Genomic DNA, 17,187 nt, shown 5'->3' with positions numbered 1-17,187 from the left:
CTAAGAACAGTGAAAGAAAAAGGCCTGGGTCTGGGAAGGCCATGTCTCTTAACTAATCATGTAGCATGTTGGGACTTAGTTTCCTCATCCACAAAATGAAGGGGCCACCTGACATGGATGGATGATGCATCAGAATGTTTTTGGTTCTAAGTAAGAGCAAAGCTGGCTCATACTGGCTTAAATTATAAAGGGAATTCACCGGCTCATGTAATTGAAAAGCCCATAAAGATTTGAAGAGCTTCGGGGCTAGCTCGAACACCTGAATGGGAACCAATTTCCGCCTCACCGGTTCTTGGCTCTGCGTCCTTGGTGTTACTTCGCCTCCGGCAGATCTGGGCAAACCCTTTGGTGGTAAACGGGGTTCCAGCTGTTCCCTGGAGCTGCATGCGCTCAGGCATGGAGGCAGGAAGGGAATATCTTTGTGCCAATGAATGTTATCAGCAAAGTGCTTCAGATTTACTCTAACCACACCCTCTAAGGTCACGTGCCCCTTCCCGAGCCAATCACTGCCACCGGCGGTGGAACGTGAGATCCCCCTAGCCTGGGTCCGCAGCTCGGTCCCTTCGCACTGCTTGGGGTGGCTTCAGCCTCCGGACAACTGCGTTGATACCCAGGTGGAACTGGAACAGGGGGGAAGCAGGAAAGAGAGAAAGAAAGGTGCACAGTCAAGCAACACGTCTTCGTGGTTAGTGCATTTAAACTTTTTGGGGGTGAACAGAACCCCAATATATAACATATACATAATGGAACTTCTTCACTTAGCTGACATACGAGTGGGGATTTAGGACCCTTTATTCTGTTGTTCCTAAGAGACGTGCTTAGAAACCTAGCGCCTCCTAGCCCAGGAAACAGGGATAAAAGCAATGTCCCTGGGTCCATCAGCTCTGTTCGTTGCTACTGCTTAATAAGCAAATATCTACTAAGATAACTTGTCAGCTGCCTCCAGGCACTTCTGCGGGCCTTGTGCTATTAATTCTGTGCACAGTTCTGTGAACTAGGTAGAACATTAATTTTTATAAAGAATATGCTTTATAGTTCCAGGCTCCTCAACATAAAGATTGATCAGTACCCAACTCTCATTGTTCAAGTTTACCAAAGCTTGCAACCATTTACCTAAGTTTCTGGTAGAGACCAGAGCGATGAAGCCACAGACCAGCACAAGAAGCTAAGGAATCTGACTATACATGGGTCCAGGGAGAAACGGTTTGAAAGCAATAGGAAGATAAAGGCTTTCTTCAAGTGGACAGTTACCAGAAACATAGTTTCCTGAAAGACGCAGGGAATTAACAAAATATTATATTAAAAAAATTTTTTTTTTTTTTAAAAGGGGGCACCTGGGTGGCTCAGTCGGTTGGGCATCTGACTTCAGCTCAGGTCATGTTCTCATGGTCTGTGAGTTCGAGCCCTGCGTGGGGCTCTGTGCTGACAGCTCGGAGCCTGGAGCTTGTTTTGGATTCTGTGTCTCTCTCTCTGCCCCTTCCCTGCTCGTGCTCTGCCTCTCTCAATCTCAAAAATGAATAAATGTTAAAAAAAATTTTTTTTAATAATTTTAAAACCCCAAAATATTATATTTACTTTTATTTGTATTTATTTTTATTTTAACATTTATTTATTTTTGAGAGAGAGAGAGAGAGACAAAGCATGAGCGGGGGAGGGGCAGAGACAGGGAGACACAGAATCCAAAGCAGGTTCCAGGCTCTGAGCTGTCAGCACAGATCCTGACCTGGGGCTCGAACCCATGAACGGTAAGATCATGACCTGAGCCAAAGTCGGACGCTTAACTGACTGAGCCACCCAGGCACCCCAATATTTACTTTTAAAGTCACGTGGAAAGCATTTTACATCTTGAAAAAGTTGAAGATTCTCTTAATAAACGCTTTGACCTAAAAATCTGAAATACTTAGACAAATTATTATTTTAAGTTCTGGTAAAAATGTACATGACGTAAAATTTACTATTCTCACTTTTTTTTTTCCAGCGTATCGCTCAATGGCATTACGTGCGTTCACACTGTGGTGCAATCCTTACCACTGTTCATCTCCAGAACTTTTTTCACCTTGCAAAATGAAACTTCACACCCATAAAGCAACAATTCCCTGCCAGCATCTGGTGAGCACCCTTCCACTTTCTGTCTGTGCATTTGACTACTGTAGGTGCCTCATATAAATGCAATCCTAAGGTATTTCTTTTTTTATGCCTGGCTTATTTCGCTTAGCCTGATGCCCTCAAAATTCATCCACGTTGTAGTATGTCAGAATTTCCTCCCATTTAAGGCTGAATTGTATGTGCATCACATTTTGTTTATCCATTTATCATCTGTCGATGGCCGTTGGGAGTGCTTCCACCTTTTGGCTGTTGTAAACGACGCTGCTATAAACCTGAGTGTGCACATCTGTCTTCAAGACCTATCTTCAAATCTTTTGGATAAGCACATACCAAGAAATGAAACTGCCGAATCACGTGGATGGATAAGATACTTTTAATGACACAGTTCTGCTCTGTGAAATTCTTTAACGTATACTCAAAAGTAGCAAATGCTTGCATACGGAAGAATTCAGTGATTTCATTTTATAGCTGAACAATTGATATGGAAGAGAAAGCGACCGGACAATCTTTCGGAAGATCGAGTGGCTTCTTTCCTATTTACGGAGGTTTAAGTGATTCGGGGTTCCATTGTGTTCTAGGTTTGCATTTGTGTCAGTCTCGAAATCACAAAATCAGGTGTAAGGGATCCATAGTTTAATCCAGGTTTAACTCAGAGCACCGGTCCAAGAAAACAACACTGTGCTTCAGGAGTGAGACAAAGAGGAGATTCTCCAGCAAGCGGGGAGAGACGGCCGGCATACTCAGATGTAACCTATTTTTGCTTATCTCTCCCACAGCCTTCCTTTTCAATCCAGACGGGCCACAGTGACAATGGAAACATGTCTCTATTTCTTCCTCAGTGGGGGAAGAGAACATCTCCTTGTGAAGATAGTTTCATTGTCTGAGAGTCATTTGTATCAAAGGTTCCATTTAATCAAATTTAGCTTCTTCTAAACATTATTTCTTAAAGGGAGTTGGCGAGTTCTCTGCAGCTGGTGCCAGCTCATAAAACAATCCTGCTTTCAAACCAAGAAACGTGGTATTGAAAGTTCTCCCGACTCGGTCGACTTCGCTGAAAAAAGAAAGCTAGCATTTTGCTCACATAAAATGGCAGTAACTCAAGCACAGGCCTCGTATTGTGTCCTGGGTGGCGAGCAGCTGACACATAATAATTTGGTGTTGGGACGGTTGGAGAGAGTTTGTATCTCTCTACAATGAAGAAAGGCCACACTTTGGGTCAGGCCGATTCCACCCTGAAAAGGCTGGGGAATGTTTCAGATGTGGCAACGAAGACACTGTCTCGTTCACACACTCATTAATAGGATCACCTTTCGTTAATTGGGTAACAACAGATAATGAAAATTAATCGAACAAAACCCCTTTTGACATAGTCTTCAAAGGTGATGTCATCGACCATTGAATGAACCATGTTTGTTTGTTTTGTTTTTTGTTTTTTTTTTTTTTGCTCAGGAGACTTCTCTCTGTAAGTCATACATTCCCAGGATGATTTGTGAATCAGGAACGAGGCTGGTTTTGTTGGAACAAAAACTAAGAATGTCAAATATCTTCCAGAGTGTGTTTCGGATGACTGAAGTCAATGCTACTTGAGACTGTACCTAAACATTTCTACGTTATCACCTTGTAACCTAGGCTTCCAACAGAAGATACAAAGCTTTCACCAAAGATACAAGATTGCAGAGTATAATGAATGAGCCACTCCTCCCCTACTCTGTCCTGTGTCTTCCTTTCTCTCTCTTCCCTGGGGCATCCCTCACCTGTCATATGTTGCCAACATCCTACGGTGTGGATGTCCTTTATATGTATGATTACTATTCATGGAGCCAAGGTGCTAAAGAGAATTCTTGCTAAGAGCGTGCTTGTCTCAGGTTTTTTCCTCCTAGTGCAGTTGGGCTCAACTTTCAGTGTGCAGAAGAAGCCCCAGGGGAGATAGCTTTAAACACAAATTCCTGGGCCTACCTCTAGAGACTCCAATTCAATGGGTGTGGACAGGCCCTGGAATCTGCATTTTAATAAACACCACCGGCAATTCTGAGCAGGTGGCTGGCCGACCTCACTTTTAGATGCCGTGTCCCTGAGGAGGCCCCCCTCCGCACCCCTCACCCCAGCATCTCTGCCCCAGCTCAGGCTGGTGAGGAATGCGCTCCCTCGGTGGAGAGCGGCAGGTCCCCGATCTCCCCCCGATGCATTTGAGAGAGCAGCCACGCATTTCCGTAAACACAATTTGCCAGATTATTTTCTGTGGTTAATCGTTAAGAGGAACCAATTCAGGCAGTAAGGTCCAGTCACACTTCTGCACGGCTCAGGATAATTAAGGGCGGAAGTTCCTGTTTGGGGTGTTCCACGTCCGCCATGAACTGTGACTGACAGACTGGACGGGTAGGAATGCCAGACAAAATACCAGCTCCCACAGGGCTCTGTGAGCTGGGAAAGTGGCCAGTGCCTGCCCCTTGGCCCTCAGTTTTCTCACAAGTGAGGGAGCTATGTCTCACTTCTCACAGGTATAAGGAAGATGACTCAAAACCCATAGAATCGATGACTCGCCACCCTTGAGATCCAACACGAGGACATTGAGCAAAGGGCTCTGTCCCCACTGTGAGAACTTTGTAGAAGTTCTGTGTTGCCTTCTTAGAAGCTCCCCTACAAGAGGAAAAAAGATCCAGGGTGAAGCACATTCACATTCTTTTTTTTCTTTTTATGTTTATTTATTTTTGAGAGAGAGAGAGAGAGGGAGAGAGAGAGCAAGCACGAGTGGGGGAGGGGCAGAGAGAGAGGGAGACACAGAATCCAAAGCAGGCTCCAGGCTCTGAGCTGGCAGCACAGAGCCCAACACGGGGCTTGAACTCACAAACCGTGAGATCAGGACCCGAGCCACCCAGGTGCCCCAGCATGAAGCCCATTCTTTAAACCAGGTACTCGACTGGACTCCTCCTCAGCCGGTAGCATTCTTAATCTTCACCATCCTTGGAGATAAAGCACCTGAGATAACTTCCTTCAGATTACAGGGAATGGAGATGCCCTCATTCCCAGGGCTGTATCCACAGCAAAGAGACACGGGCAGGTGAAGAAAAGGTCTAAAGGAGAAGCAGGACTCAGTGATCCAACCTGAGGCCTCTCACTTTTTAAAATCGTACGCTGTAACTGCATAATCAGGCAATACGTGACTGAATTCCTCTTGTAAAATCATTACAGAGGAAGCTAAGTTCCTCTCTGATCCTCTCCCTGGGCAAACATCTTCTTCCTCCAGGACAGATTCACTGCTTTCAGTCTGGTACCTTTGATACCTGGCTCTGTGCACGCACACACAGATATCAGTACCCCTGGAAAACATACAACGTGGTTTTATGTACATGCGTAGGGGTATGTGTTTCGTGTGTATATTTTTTTAAATATCAATGGGATCCCAGCACATACATCCCTCCAAAACTTCCCTTTTGCACAGAACAACGCATCCTAGAGATCTGTTATTGCCTGTGCAGATAAACCTACTGGCTCTAGCTAACACCTCGCCTTCCAAATTATGGTTGTCCCCCCAGTGCGCTCAGCCAGTCCCTTACTGGTGGACACTTGAATTGTATCCAGGGGCTTGCTGAAACAAAAATGGTCAGTTCACACCCCTGTTCATGCCTCCTGAGCATATGTGTGTTTCTCTAAGGTAGATACTAGAAGGTTGAACTGCTGGGACACGGGGTATGCATAGTTTTATTTTTAAGAGATATTACCACATTGTCTCTAAAATAGGTGTATCGATTTACACAAGTGGCGAATGAGAGGATGTATCTCATCTTTGCCAACAGTATTATTACCGATTTAAAACATTTTGCCCATCTGCTGACAGGAAAAGGGCATCTTGTTCTACTTAAATTTACATCTTCCTGATTTCTGGTCTGGTTGGGCATTATTTCATGTTTGTTGCCATTTATTCTTCTTTAATCTACCTGTTACCCATTTACACGACGTGTGATGATTTTGCATGATCTTTTTTTAAAATTTTTTTTTTCAACGTTTATTTATTTTTGGGACAGAGAGAGACAGAGCATGAACGGGGGAGGGGCAGAGAGAGAGGGAGACACAGAATCCGAAACAGGCTCCAGGCTCTGAGCCATCAGCCCAGCGCCTGACGCGGGGCTCGAACTCACGGAGTGCGAGATCGTGACCTGGCTGAAGTCGGACGCTTAACCGACTGCACCACCCAGGCGCCCCATGATCTTTTTTTAAACTAAATTTTGCGAGTTCTTTTTACATCCTAAATCCTAAGCTTTTGGTACCTACAAGGTACATGTTTTCTCCTGAGTTATTATTTCAATTTTCAACATCATTGATGATATCCTTCTGTACTGTTTTCGTCAGAAGTTTCAAATTTTGGTATGGTTGTATTGACTGGCCTTTTCTGCATTTTGCTTTTTTTTTTTTTTAATTTTTTTTTAACGTTTATTTATTTTTGAGACAGAGAGAGACAGAGCATGAATGGGGGAGGGTCAGAGAGAGAGAGGGAGACACAGAATCCGAAACAGGTTCCAGGCTCTGAGCGGTCAGCACAGAGCCCGACGCAGGGCTCGAACTCACGGACCGCGAGATCATGACCTGAGCTGAAGTCGGAGGCTTAACTGACTGAGCCACCCAGGCGCCCCGCGTTTTGCTTTTTTAAATGTCCTGTTTGTGAATGCCTCCCCTCGGTTATAAGTATATTTTTGTATATTTTCTCCCATTATGAAGCCTGTGTATTTTTCTGGCTCAGAGCACTGCCTGAATCTATGTGTCTTACATTAGGGCTGGTGGATGAGCAGGGATGCTGAAATCCTGTCCGGGAAGCAACAATGTATGTTTTCAATGGGATCCAGCTGCGGGCGGGCCTCAAGAGCCGGCTTCTTAGGCTGCCTAAGGGGACTGGCTTACGTTGCAGCACGAGGCTTTTCTGAGGGACATCATAAAACAAAAAGAAACCTTCCAACTACAAATCCAGAAAAGATATGCAGTGGCTTTCTCTGGAGGTGGCCACGACCCAAGACAGATATGCACTTGTTCAGGACTCTTAGGGTAGCTCCACTCGAAGAGGCTCAAACAATCTGCTCCAAGTTTCTAGGCCTTCCCATAGACAGCATTGCCTAATGGAAATACAATGTGAGCTACATAGGTATTTATAAATTTCTGGTAGCTACATTAAAGAATACATAAAAAGAGGGACACCTGGGTGGCTCGGTTGGTTAAGCGTTTGACTCTTGGTTTCAGCTCAGGACATGATCTCATGGTTCATGGGATCGAGCCCCATGTTGGGGTAGAGCCTGCTTGGGATTCTCTCTCTCTCTCTCTCTCTCTGTCTCTGTCTCTCTGCCTCTCCCCCCTCAAAATAGATAAATAAAATTTTTTTAAAAGAATAAGTAAAAAGAAACAAGTAAAATAATTTCAAGGATTTAATCTGATATTTCTAAAACAGTGTCATTTTAATATGTAGTCTCTATAGCATATTGTTCGTGAGGTATTAAACATTTTTTGTGTGTGTGCTGAGTCTTTGACATCTAGTGTGTAGTTTATACTCACAGCACATCTCAGTTCAGATGACCACATTTCAAGGGCTCCAGAGCCACCTATGTCCATTGGCTACTTGTGTTAGAAAGCACAGCCCTGAGGATTAAAACCGGAATGTCCCTGGTGTGCTGGGAGGCATCTACTCAATGTGTAGGGAGGTGCTTAGGTGACCACAGTCTGAATCTTAAGTCCATTCTTCACCTTCCCCTGCAGCCCAGTCTTCTTCCTAACAAAAGGGTGTCATGACGTCCATTGTTCTCAGCTAGTTATATGGGTTAATCATCCTAAAGCCCAGTTTTGCTTGGATTATTTCCTGGAGAGGATGTTGTTGACTTTTAGGAGGAGGTGATCATTCAGCTGAAACCTGGAGGGTGGGTAGGAATTAGGGGGTCAGAGAGGACGGAATGAACAAGGGGGCAGCTGGAATGGACAGGCTGTGGGTAAAGCAGACATCAGACCCCAAGGGGTGTGTAGACTCTACTGAAGTTAATGGGGGTCATCAAACATTTGGCAGTAGTGGGTATGAGAGAAAAGCAAGACCAGAGACAAGGAAACTCATGAAGAAAGTGTAGGATCCAGATAAGAAAGAAGCAATCCTTCCTTCCTCCCTCCCTCCCTTCCTTCCTCCCTCCCTCCCTCCCTTCCTTCCTTCCTCCCTCCCTCCCTTCCTTCTTCTTCTCCTTCCTTCCTTCCTTCCCTTCCTCCCTTCCTCCCTCCCTCCCTTCCTTCTTCTTCTCCTTCCCTCCTTCCTTCCCTTCCTCCCTTCCTCCCACCCTCCCTCCCTTGATTCCTTCCTTCCTTCCTTCCTTCCCCCTGCCTCCCTCCCTCTCTCCTTCCTTCCTTCCTTCTTTCCTTCCTTCCCTCTCTCTCTCCTTCCTTCCTTCCTTCCTTTCTTCCCTCCCTCCCTCCCTCTCTCCTTTCTTCCTTTTTTCCTTCTTTCCCTCTTTCTCTCCTTCCTTCCTTCCTTCCTTCCTTCCTTCCACCCTGCCACAAACATTTACCAAATGCCTACTGTGTGCAGAAAACAAAATAGACAAGACCCATGCCCTCACAGAACTTCAATATACTGTGGGAAAGGAGGTAACTAGTGAGTGATGGACTGTGACACTCAGGTTCCTGATCTCACTTGGTGAATGGTGGGGCCATTCTCTGAGACAGGGGTTCAGGAGCCAGAGCAGGTTCAGGAAAAAAGATGATGGGTTCAGCCTATCTTTTTTGACACATGTTTGGGGTGTTTGGGGGACCCCTAAGTGGAGCTGTGCCACTAGCAGCTGCACGTACCTATTTGGAGATCACGAGATCTGGAAGGGACACATAGATTTGGGAGCCATGACAGATCAAGGGTATTAAATCCCTGGCAGTGAATGAAAAAATCCTGGGAGGATGTGTAGCAGCAGGAGTCACAGACTCAAAGGTGCACGGTGGTCAGGTGAGTTGCGAGTGTGTGTGAATTGGGTCATATGTGAGACATAGAAAGGGGTGGGAACGTGGCTACCTGGAAAGGATGTCCTCCACCTAAGACATCCTGTGGGCCACATATAGACCCATTTGCAACCTATAGACTTTCAGAACTCTCTCTGCCATATCTCCCGTTTCTTATAAAGATTCTCACGGCAGGTAGCTAGCTGTTCACAAAAATCCACTTCCGGTTCTTTGGGGTCACTGCATTTCCCGGCCTCCCTCGCCATTACAAGTGGCCGTGTAACTGGGTTCCAGCCAGTGGGACGTGAGGGGAAGTTGTGTGCTCCACTTCCCGGCCATGGCCTTGAAGAAGGTAGGCCCCCTCCTCCTCTTTTCTTCCTCTGGCCAGATGTAGATGATGAAGTCTATGGGCTTTTGGATCCATTAAGTGGAAGGAACCAGGATCCCTCTATTATTGTCTAGAATAATACCACCTACCAATCAGGACACCTGCTTTTGACTATGACGTCGGTGATAAATAAACCTTTGTCATGTTTGAGCCATTATACATGTTTGGCTCCGTTTGTCACTACAGCCTAGCGTAATCTACCAAATACATTTCTAATCGAACAAATACCAGAGTAGCCCTGTCTGTGAGCTCTCTAAGGGCAGGGACCATGCCTGTCTAGTCCACTGCTGCGTCCTCAACACCAAGTCCACGGTAGAGCATGGAGTAGATACTCAATAAAACTTGTGGATAAAGCTAGGTATGTTTCATTGAGCATTTGCTAGATGAAATGTTAAATCTTTTATTGTTGTACACCGTTTCATTTTGTATTCCTGGGAACTCTATAAGAAAGGTTCTATTATTGTCTCTTTTTTCCACACAAAGAAAACTTGGAAAAGTTATAGCTGGGTGAAAGGCGAAAGGTTCATCTAAGCAGGATGATTCCAGAACCCACACTCTAAAACACTGGCATACAACCAACCATATGCACACCTACGTTAATAATTTAACTCACATGATCTCTCCCTCCAAGGATACCCTCAACCCCTTCCCTCTGCTCATTAAGGTCCCACCTTCTTTATCCTTCCCGGAACCCCTTGATTACCCTTTAATTACTCCAGCAGGAATTTCATATATATCATTCCTGTAACAGGGATCCCACATATCTGTCTGCCTCTAGAGAGAAATTATACTAACCTTAAGGGTAGCAGAATATCTTAGACATCATTTATTTCAGTGTTCCTTATAGCATCGAGGAAGATAGAGGCACCACTATGTGCCAGGCACTCTCTGGGCACTGGGGACCAAAATATAAACAAGACAGTCCATCCAGTCTCACAGAAAGCTCTCAAGCCTTGTGGCATAAACAGCTATTTTAAATTTTTTTTAATTTTTTTTAAATTTTTTTTTTCAACGTTTATTTATTTTTGGGACAGAGAGAGACAGAGCATGAACGGGTGAGGGGCAGAGAGAGAGGGAGACACAGAATCGGAAACAGGCTCCAGGCTCCGAGCCATCGGCCCAGAGCCTGACGCGGGGCTCGAACTCACGGACCGCGAGATCATGACCTGGCTGAAGTCGGACGCTTAACCGACTGCACCACCCAGGCGCCCCTAAACAGCTATTTTAAAAAATGTAACTTCTGCCATATTAAGAGAGGCAGAAGAAGAGCAAGGAACCCATTCTTTTTGGAGGAGAAAAGAAAGGATTCCCAGAGTGTATGATCTTTGAGCACAGCTTCTGGAGGATAAGTAGGCATTCTCCAGTTGTTTAAGAGGGATCCTCATAAGCAGGGAAAGCATGTACCAAAGCATGGATGCATCAAGACATCTGTGCTGTTCTGGATGAGTGAGGTGTTGACTTGCTAGAATGTAGGATCCACTCACTCATTTGCTCATCCATTTATCTGACAGATACTTGCGTAAACTTAGAAGGTGCCACGCATTGTACTTTAAATGCAGAGGATTCAAAAGTGAGCAGGAACAGGTAGGATCGCTACCCTCGTGGAGCTTAAAATCCAGTAGGGATTACGGCTGAGAACAAAGCTGTAACGATCACGTGTCCGGCGGGAAGGAGGAAGGGATAGCCAAACATGTGAGGACTCGGGGGAATGGGCTGAGCCAGACTATCAGAGACCTCCAATACCATGCTAGGGAGATGGAGATAGCCCTGCCTCTCTGATAGTTCTCAATTTTGTCCAGTCCCCTCACTGCCCCTGCCTACACTCAGTGCAGGCCACCGTCTCCTCCATGAAGGTGTATGACAATCCTCTAAAGAGCCTTTTTGCCTCTCATCCTCCCCCGCCCACCGTCACCCCCAACGCAAACAGAGTGATTTTTTCAAATGAGAAGATCATGTTACGTTCTGTGGTAGGCAGCAGTCTAAGAGAGCCCTATGATCTCCATCACTCTGGTGTTTCTCTGGTGATTATGCTAGGTTACACAGCAAAAGGAATTCCGCAGATATAGTCCAGGCTACTAATCAGTCAACCTTAAACACAGGGAAATGATCCAGGTGAATCTACCTGATGAAGTGAGCTCTTTAAAAGTAGAGAGTTTTCTCCAGCAAGTAGAAGGGCAAGTCACAGAGACTCAAATTCAAGGACGTTTCCCAAGGATTCAACATGCTGCCGCTGGCCTGAAGATGAAGAGGGTCACGTGGAAAGGACCTAAGGAGGGCTTGCAGGAGTGGACAGTGAGCTGCAACCAACAGCCAGCAAGGAAACAGGGACCTCCCTCCTCCAACTGCAAGGAACTGGATTCTACCGACAACGTGAGTGAGCTTGGAAATGGGTTCTTTCCCAGAGCCTCCAGATGAGAGCTCAACCCAGCCAACACTTTGCCAGTAGGCTCGGGAGACTATGTGCAGGGAAGCCAGCCATCCTATACTGGGTTTTTGACTTCCAGAACTACAAACTAATAACTGCGTGTTATTTTAAGCCACTAAATTTATGGCGATTTGTTCCACAGCAATAAAAAACTAATACACCCCCTGGCTTCTAACCCTCCAATAAAACACCCACCGTGGGCTTGCCACGTCTCGGCATCGAAACCTTATCACAGTCCTATTAGGTGGGTATGTTATTATCATGATTTCACCGATGAAGAAACTGAGGCTTAGAGAGTTGAAATACTTTTCCTAAGCTTACTGAGCTACTAAGTGTCAGGGTTGAGATTTTTTTGTTCCGCCAGTCTGAACTCATAATCCATACCCTGTGGCTTCTCATTACCCTTATGGTAGGTTCACCTCCCTTCCTGATGGACTCCTGTTCACTCATCCAACCTCATTATTTTTTTTAATGTTATTTATTTTTGAGAGAGAGAGAGTGAGAGAGAGAGAGGTGGGGTGGGGGGCAGAGGGAGGGAGGGGACATAGGATCCTAAGCAGGGCTCTGTGCTGACAGCAGAGAGACTGATGGGAGGCCCAAACTCACGAACCCATGAGCGAATGACCTGAGCCAAAGTCGGCTGCTTAACCAAGCCCCTAGGTGCCCCTCATCCAACCTCATTCTTTGACACTACTCTCACTTCGGATCCTTGTAGCCGGAGTAACAGCCACACCACCACACTCTCTATTCCTTGACTTTGCACATATGGCTCCTTTTTTTTTTCAATATATGAAATTTATTGTCAAATTGGTTTCCATACAACACCCAGTGCTCATCCCAAAAGGTGCCCTCCTCAATACCCATCACCCACCCTCCCCTCCCTCCCACCCCCCCATCAACCCTCAGTTTGTTCTCAGTTTTTAACAGTCTCTTATGCTTTGGCTCTCTCCCACTCTAACCTCTTTTTTTTTTTTCCTTCCCCTCCCCCATGGGTTTCTGTTAAGTTTCTCAGGATCCACCTAAGAGTGAAAACATACGGTATCTGTCTTTCTGTGTATGGCTTATTTCACTTAGCATCACACTCTCCAGTTCCATCCACGTTGCTACAAAGGGCCAGATTTCATTCTTTCTCATTGCCACGTAGTACTCCATTGTGTACATATGGCTCCTTCTGCCTGGGATGCCACCTGCCTCCTCCCTCTGTTTTTTCTTTGGCTGACCTAAATGGTGCTTTTGGCCTTGCTTAAGATGCTATCTCCCTGGGGGGAGGGGGGGGGACGTCTTCCTTGGCTCTCCCAGGCTGGGTAGATACTATCCCAGCCTTCCCCTAGCACCTCATACCTCCCTTATCAGAACACAGAAGCCGCTGTGTTCAACACTCCACTCAGCGGGGCTCTTCACTAGATTGTGAGCTCCTTGCTGGCCAAGACTGTGCTTTGTTCATCACCAAAGTCCTAGCACAGTATCTGGAGCCAGTGGGTACTCAATAAATATTTACCAAGTGAATGAATAAAAGTACTTTATTCAGGAGGCAATGGCAGTCATCCAAGGTCTTGACGCAAGGGAGTGACCTTATCAGACCCGTGCTTACAAGGACAAGCTGAGGCCAAGTCTTGCACGCAAAGGACCACCCTCATCAACATCTGAGGATGAAGAAGTTCATTCACATTGTGGTCTTGGACTTCTTGAGCTAGGAAACTTGGCTCTTCTGTCTTCCTGACTACATCTGGATACTGGATACGCCAGAAATAGTCACGGTCATGGCTAGTGTTCTCCTACGTAGGTGGAACGTGGAAAAAAGCTCGCGACTGGGGTCGAGGGTCTCGAAATCCCACTAGAATTAGGCGCCGCCTGCCAATACGGCTGTGAGAAACCACCGCAATATGGGGAGCCACGACCCTGTCCATGCGGGGAACCTGGAGCCAGCCTCCGGAGAGCCCACTCAGGCCTAGCCCTATCTCCACGGAGCGCACAGTCCGCATACCTCTCCTTAAATATGCAAATATTGCTTCCTGACGAGTAGGGCTGTAAGGCCTTCCGCATTAAAGGCAGCGCTTACTGCTCCCAGCTGGAGGTCAAGTGATGCGGTCAGAAGAGTCTCCAGTTGAGACGCTGTGCGTCTCGGTTTCCTCGTCTGCGCAAAGGGCACTCCCCAGACGACGCGGCCTTGAGGGACCAAGGGGCGCCGGGAAAGGTGAGAAAGTCAAGATGCGTACAGGTAGCTCTACACGCAAGGAGAGGAGCCAGTGGGCCGAGGGAGAGGCAGCGCAACAGAGCGGCGAGTCCGCGAAAGGGGCCGGGATTCCCGTGGCGGGCAGCGCGAGAGGGGGGCGGACTCGGCTCCCGGGCGCTGCGAGGCAGAGAGGGGCGGGTCCGGGCGCCGCGCCTCCCGCGCTCCGGCCGCGGATCTGGGCGCTGGGGGCGGGCGGGGGAGGAGCCACGTGGGGAGGAGCAAAACCTGGAGGCCCCGGGAACCTTGGGCAGAGCCAAAGCGGCGGGAGCCCGATCCCGGGCGCACTGCCCAGGGAGAGCGCGCCGTCCGGGCCGAGCACGGCCTCGGCCATTCCAGCCTGCGTCGGCGCTTGCGTTCGGTGCGCAACCCGGGAGGAGGGCCAGTGCGGACCGGGCGAGGGTCCCAGGCTCCTAAACTGTCCCAGAGCTGCCGGGCTGCCCGCCGTCGCTGCCGCCCCATTGGGGCCCAGCCCGACCCGCCACCTGCGTCCCGGCTGCACCATGGATCCTTCGGAGAAGAAGATATCGGTGTGGATCTGCCAGGAAGAGAAGCTGGTGTCTGGTCTCTCCCGCCGCACCACCTGCTCGGACGTGGTTCGGGTGCTGTTGGAGGACGGCTGCCGGCGGCGACGGAGGCAGCGGCGGGGCCGGCGGCGGGGAACGGCCGGCGACTCTCCAGGCCGGGAGGAGCTTCGGGAACTCCTGGACGAAGACGAGGAGGACGACGACGAGGCGCTGCCTCAGGGCATGCTGTGCGGGCCCCCGCAGTGCTATTGCATCGTGGAAAAGTGGCGGGGCTTTGAGCGCATCCTGCCTAACAAGACGCGCATCTTGCGCCTCTGGGCCGCCTGGGGCGACGAGCAGGAGAATGTGCGCTTCGTGCTGGTGCGCAGCGAGGCGTCACTACCCAACGCGGGCCCCCGCAGCGCCGAGGCGCGCGTGGTGCTCAGTCGCGAGCGCCCCTGCTCGGTTCGCGGCATCCCCGCGCGGCCCAGCCTGGCCATGACCCAGGAGAAGCAGCGGCGGGTCGTGCGCAAGGCCTTCCGCAAGCTGGCCAAGCTCAACCGGCGGCGCCAGCAGCAGCCGTCGTCGCCCTGTTCGTCTACGTCGTCTTCCACCGCCTCGTCCTGCTCGTCGCCGCCGCGGGCCACCGAGAGCGCATCCGTGGAGCGCATGGAGACGCTGGTGCATCTGGTGCTCTCCCAGGACCACACCATTCGTCAGCAGGTGCAGCGGCTCCGGGAGCTGGATCGCGAGATCGATCGCTACGAGGCCAAGGTGCACCTGGACCGCATGAGGCGGCACGGAGTCAACTACGTGCAGGACACCTACCTGGTGGGCGCAGGCATCGAGGTCGACGGGCCCAGCCCGGTAGAGGAGCCCGAGGCGGCGGCGGCGGCCGCGGCGGCGCCCCTGGACGGCGAGGCGCAGGCGGCCGCGCTGGAGGAGCTGGCCCGGCGGTGCGACGACCTGCTGCGGCTGCAGGAGCAGCGGGCCCAGCAGGAGGAGTTGCTGGAGCGCCTCTCAGCCGAGATTCAGGAGGAGCTGAACCAGAGGTGGATGCGGAGGCGCCAGGAGGAGCTCACCGCGCGGGAGGAGCCCCTGGAGCCTGATGGTAGCCTCGACGGCGAGCTGCTGCTGGAGCAGGAGAGGGTCAGGACGCAGCTCAGCACCAGCCTCTACATCGGGCTCCGGCTCAACACGGACCTGGAGGCCGTTAAGTCGGACTTGGATTACAGCCAGCAGCAGTGGGACAGCAAGGAGCGCGAGCTGCAGGGCCTCCTCCAGACTTTGCACACGTTGGAGTTGACGGTGGTCCCCGATGGGACTGTCGGCTCTGGCGGGCCCTCCCGGGAACCGCGGCCTCAGGGCTCCGCGGAGATGTGGGTGGACCAGGCCCGCGGACTGGCCAAGAGCTGTCCTGGCAACGACGAGGACTCGGATACCGGGCTGAGCTCCATGCACAGCCAGGACTCGGACTCGGTGCCCGTGTGCGAATCTCTTGTGTAAGAGGTGTAGACCACGCTTCTCCCTTCCTCGAAGAAAGCAGTGGCCTTGGCCGGCTCAGGGACTCGAAACCAGGCAGGGGGTGGGCGGGGGAGCTCCTGCCAGGTAGCATTGCTCTTCGCGGGGCGGGGGGAGGGCTGGCGACACCCGCCAGGCCAGGGAGTGTGGAGGGGGTGCGGGACGGGGAGGCCCGGAGGAGGCAGGTGGGTCTCCATTCCAAGCTCTTTTAGGGGAAGGAAGGAGGGAGGAGGTGAGAACGTCCCGTCTTGGAAAACAGTCGCCCCAGGGAAACTGACGTGGTCCGAACCCATTTTCAGAAAAAAAGAAAAAGTATTATGGAGATTTCAGCAATCTTCTGTATGGGAAGGACTGATGGCAGCTAGAACTTTAGTTTGTGGCATAAAGTGCTTTTAAAAGAAACTCTTGGATGAGAAGGAAATTCCTTGAATGTTAATTGTGACTGTGAACGTGTTAAAACTAGCCAAAGAGCACTGGTGTTCGTCTCAGCCTTGCTTACATCTCTGATAAAACCCACAGGCACCCAAATCCTGGCTCTTTACATTTCTGCAGATTGGGGGATTTACCCATCTGCTACACTGTTCATCTTTTCTTTTCTTTTTTCTTTTTTTAATGTTTATTTATTTTTAAGAGAGAGAGACAGAGACAGAGCATGAGGGGCGAGGGGCAGAAAGAGGGGGGACACAGAATCCAAAGCAGGCTCCAGGCTCTGAGCTGTCAGCACGGAGCCCGACTTAGGGCTTGAACTCACCAACCGGGAGATCATGACCTGAGTGGAAGTCGGACACTTAACCGATTGAGCCACCCAGGTGCCCCATCTTTTCTTTTCATTCAAAGGCTGAGCTGTATGGAAGCCTAGCCTCGTATTTCCTCCTAGCAAATACAGTATATGGTAAAATAGAATCCTTTCCCTACAATGACCTTTTATTATTACAAAAGCCAAACATAACCCTTTTGAGATGATAGAGAATCCTGGGACACCTAATCCCTGGTTACAGCTTAATGTAGGCCCTTCGGGATTTGCTCCCGCACAGGTACCTGTGCCGTCCTTAATTTTCATTCATGT

At 49.3% G+C, this 17,187-nt stretch overlaps 1 protein-coding gene and 1 long non-coding RNA gene across 2 annotated transcripts; one reads left to right on the top strand and one right to left on the bottom strand.

The window, feature by feature from the left end:
* Nucleotides 1-13,366: 13,366 nt before the first annotated feature.
* Nucleotides 13,367-14,258, bottom strand: LOC147576647 (uncharacterized). The gene is made up of 2 exons (XR_015240997.1): nt 13,849-14,258; nt 13,367-13,639 (listed from the first exon to the last, which is right to left on the bottom strand). It is a non-coding gene; the product is annotated as an uncharacterized LOC147576647 (long non-coding RNA).
* Nucleotides 14,259-14,300: 42 nt separating this feature from the next.
* RASSF10 (Ras association domain family member 10) lies at nt 14,301-16,189 on the top strand. Its single transcript, XM_025929106.2, has one exon. It carries the CDS (start codon nt 14,598-14,600, stop codon nt 16,104-16,106), a length of 1,509 nt encoding a protein of 502 aa, XP_025784891.1. The 5' UTR covers nt 14,301-14,597; the 3' UTR covers nt 16,107-16,189.
* Nucleotides 16,190-17,187: the final 998 nt, after the last annotated feature.

The sequence above is a fragment of the Puma concolor genome, chromosome D1, assembly GCF_028749965.1.
Source record: "Puma concolor isolate L17-30 chromosome D1, mPumCon1.1.hap2, whole genome shotgun sequence".
NCBI classification, from domain to species: domain Eukaryota; kingdom Metazoa; phylum Chordata; class Mammalia; order Carnivora; family Felidae; genus Puma; species Puma concolor.
Note: the sequence above shows the minus strand (reverse complement) of the source record. Positions and strands in the feature narration are given on the sequence as shown.

What these genes read in the sequence shown, in the direction of transcription:
- RASSF10 (XM_025929106.2), top strand. Translation starts at nt 14,598, where the DNA reads ATGGATCCTTCGGAGAAGAAGATATCGGTGTGGATCTGCCAGGAAGAG.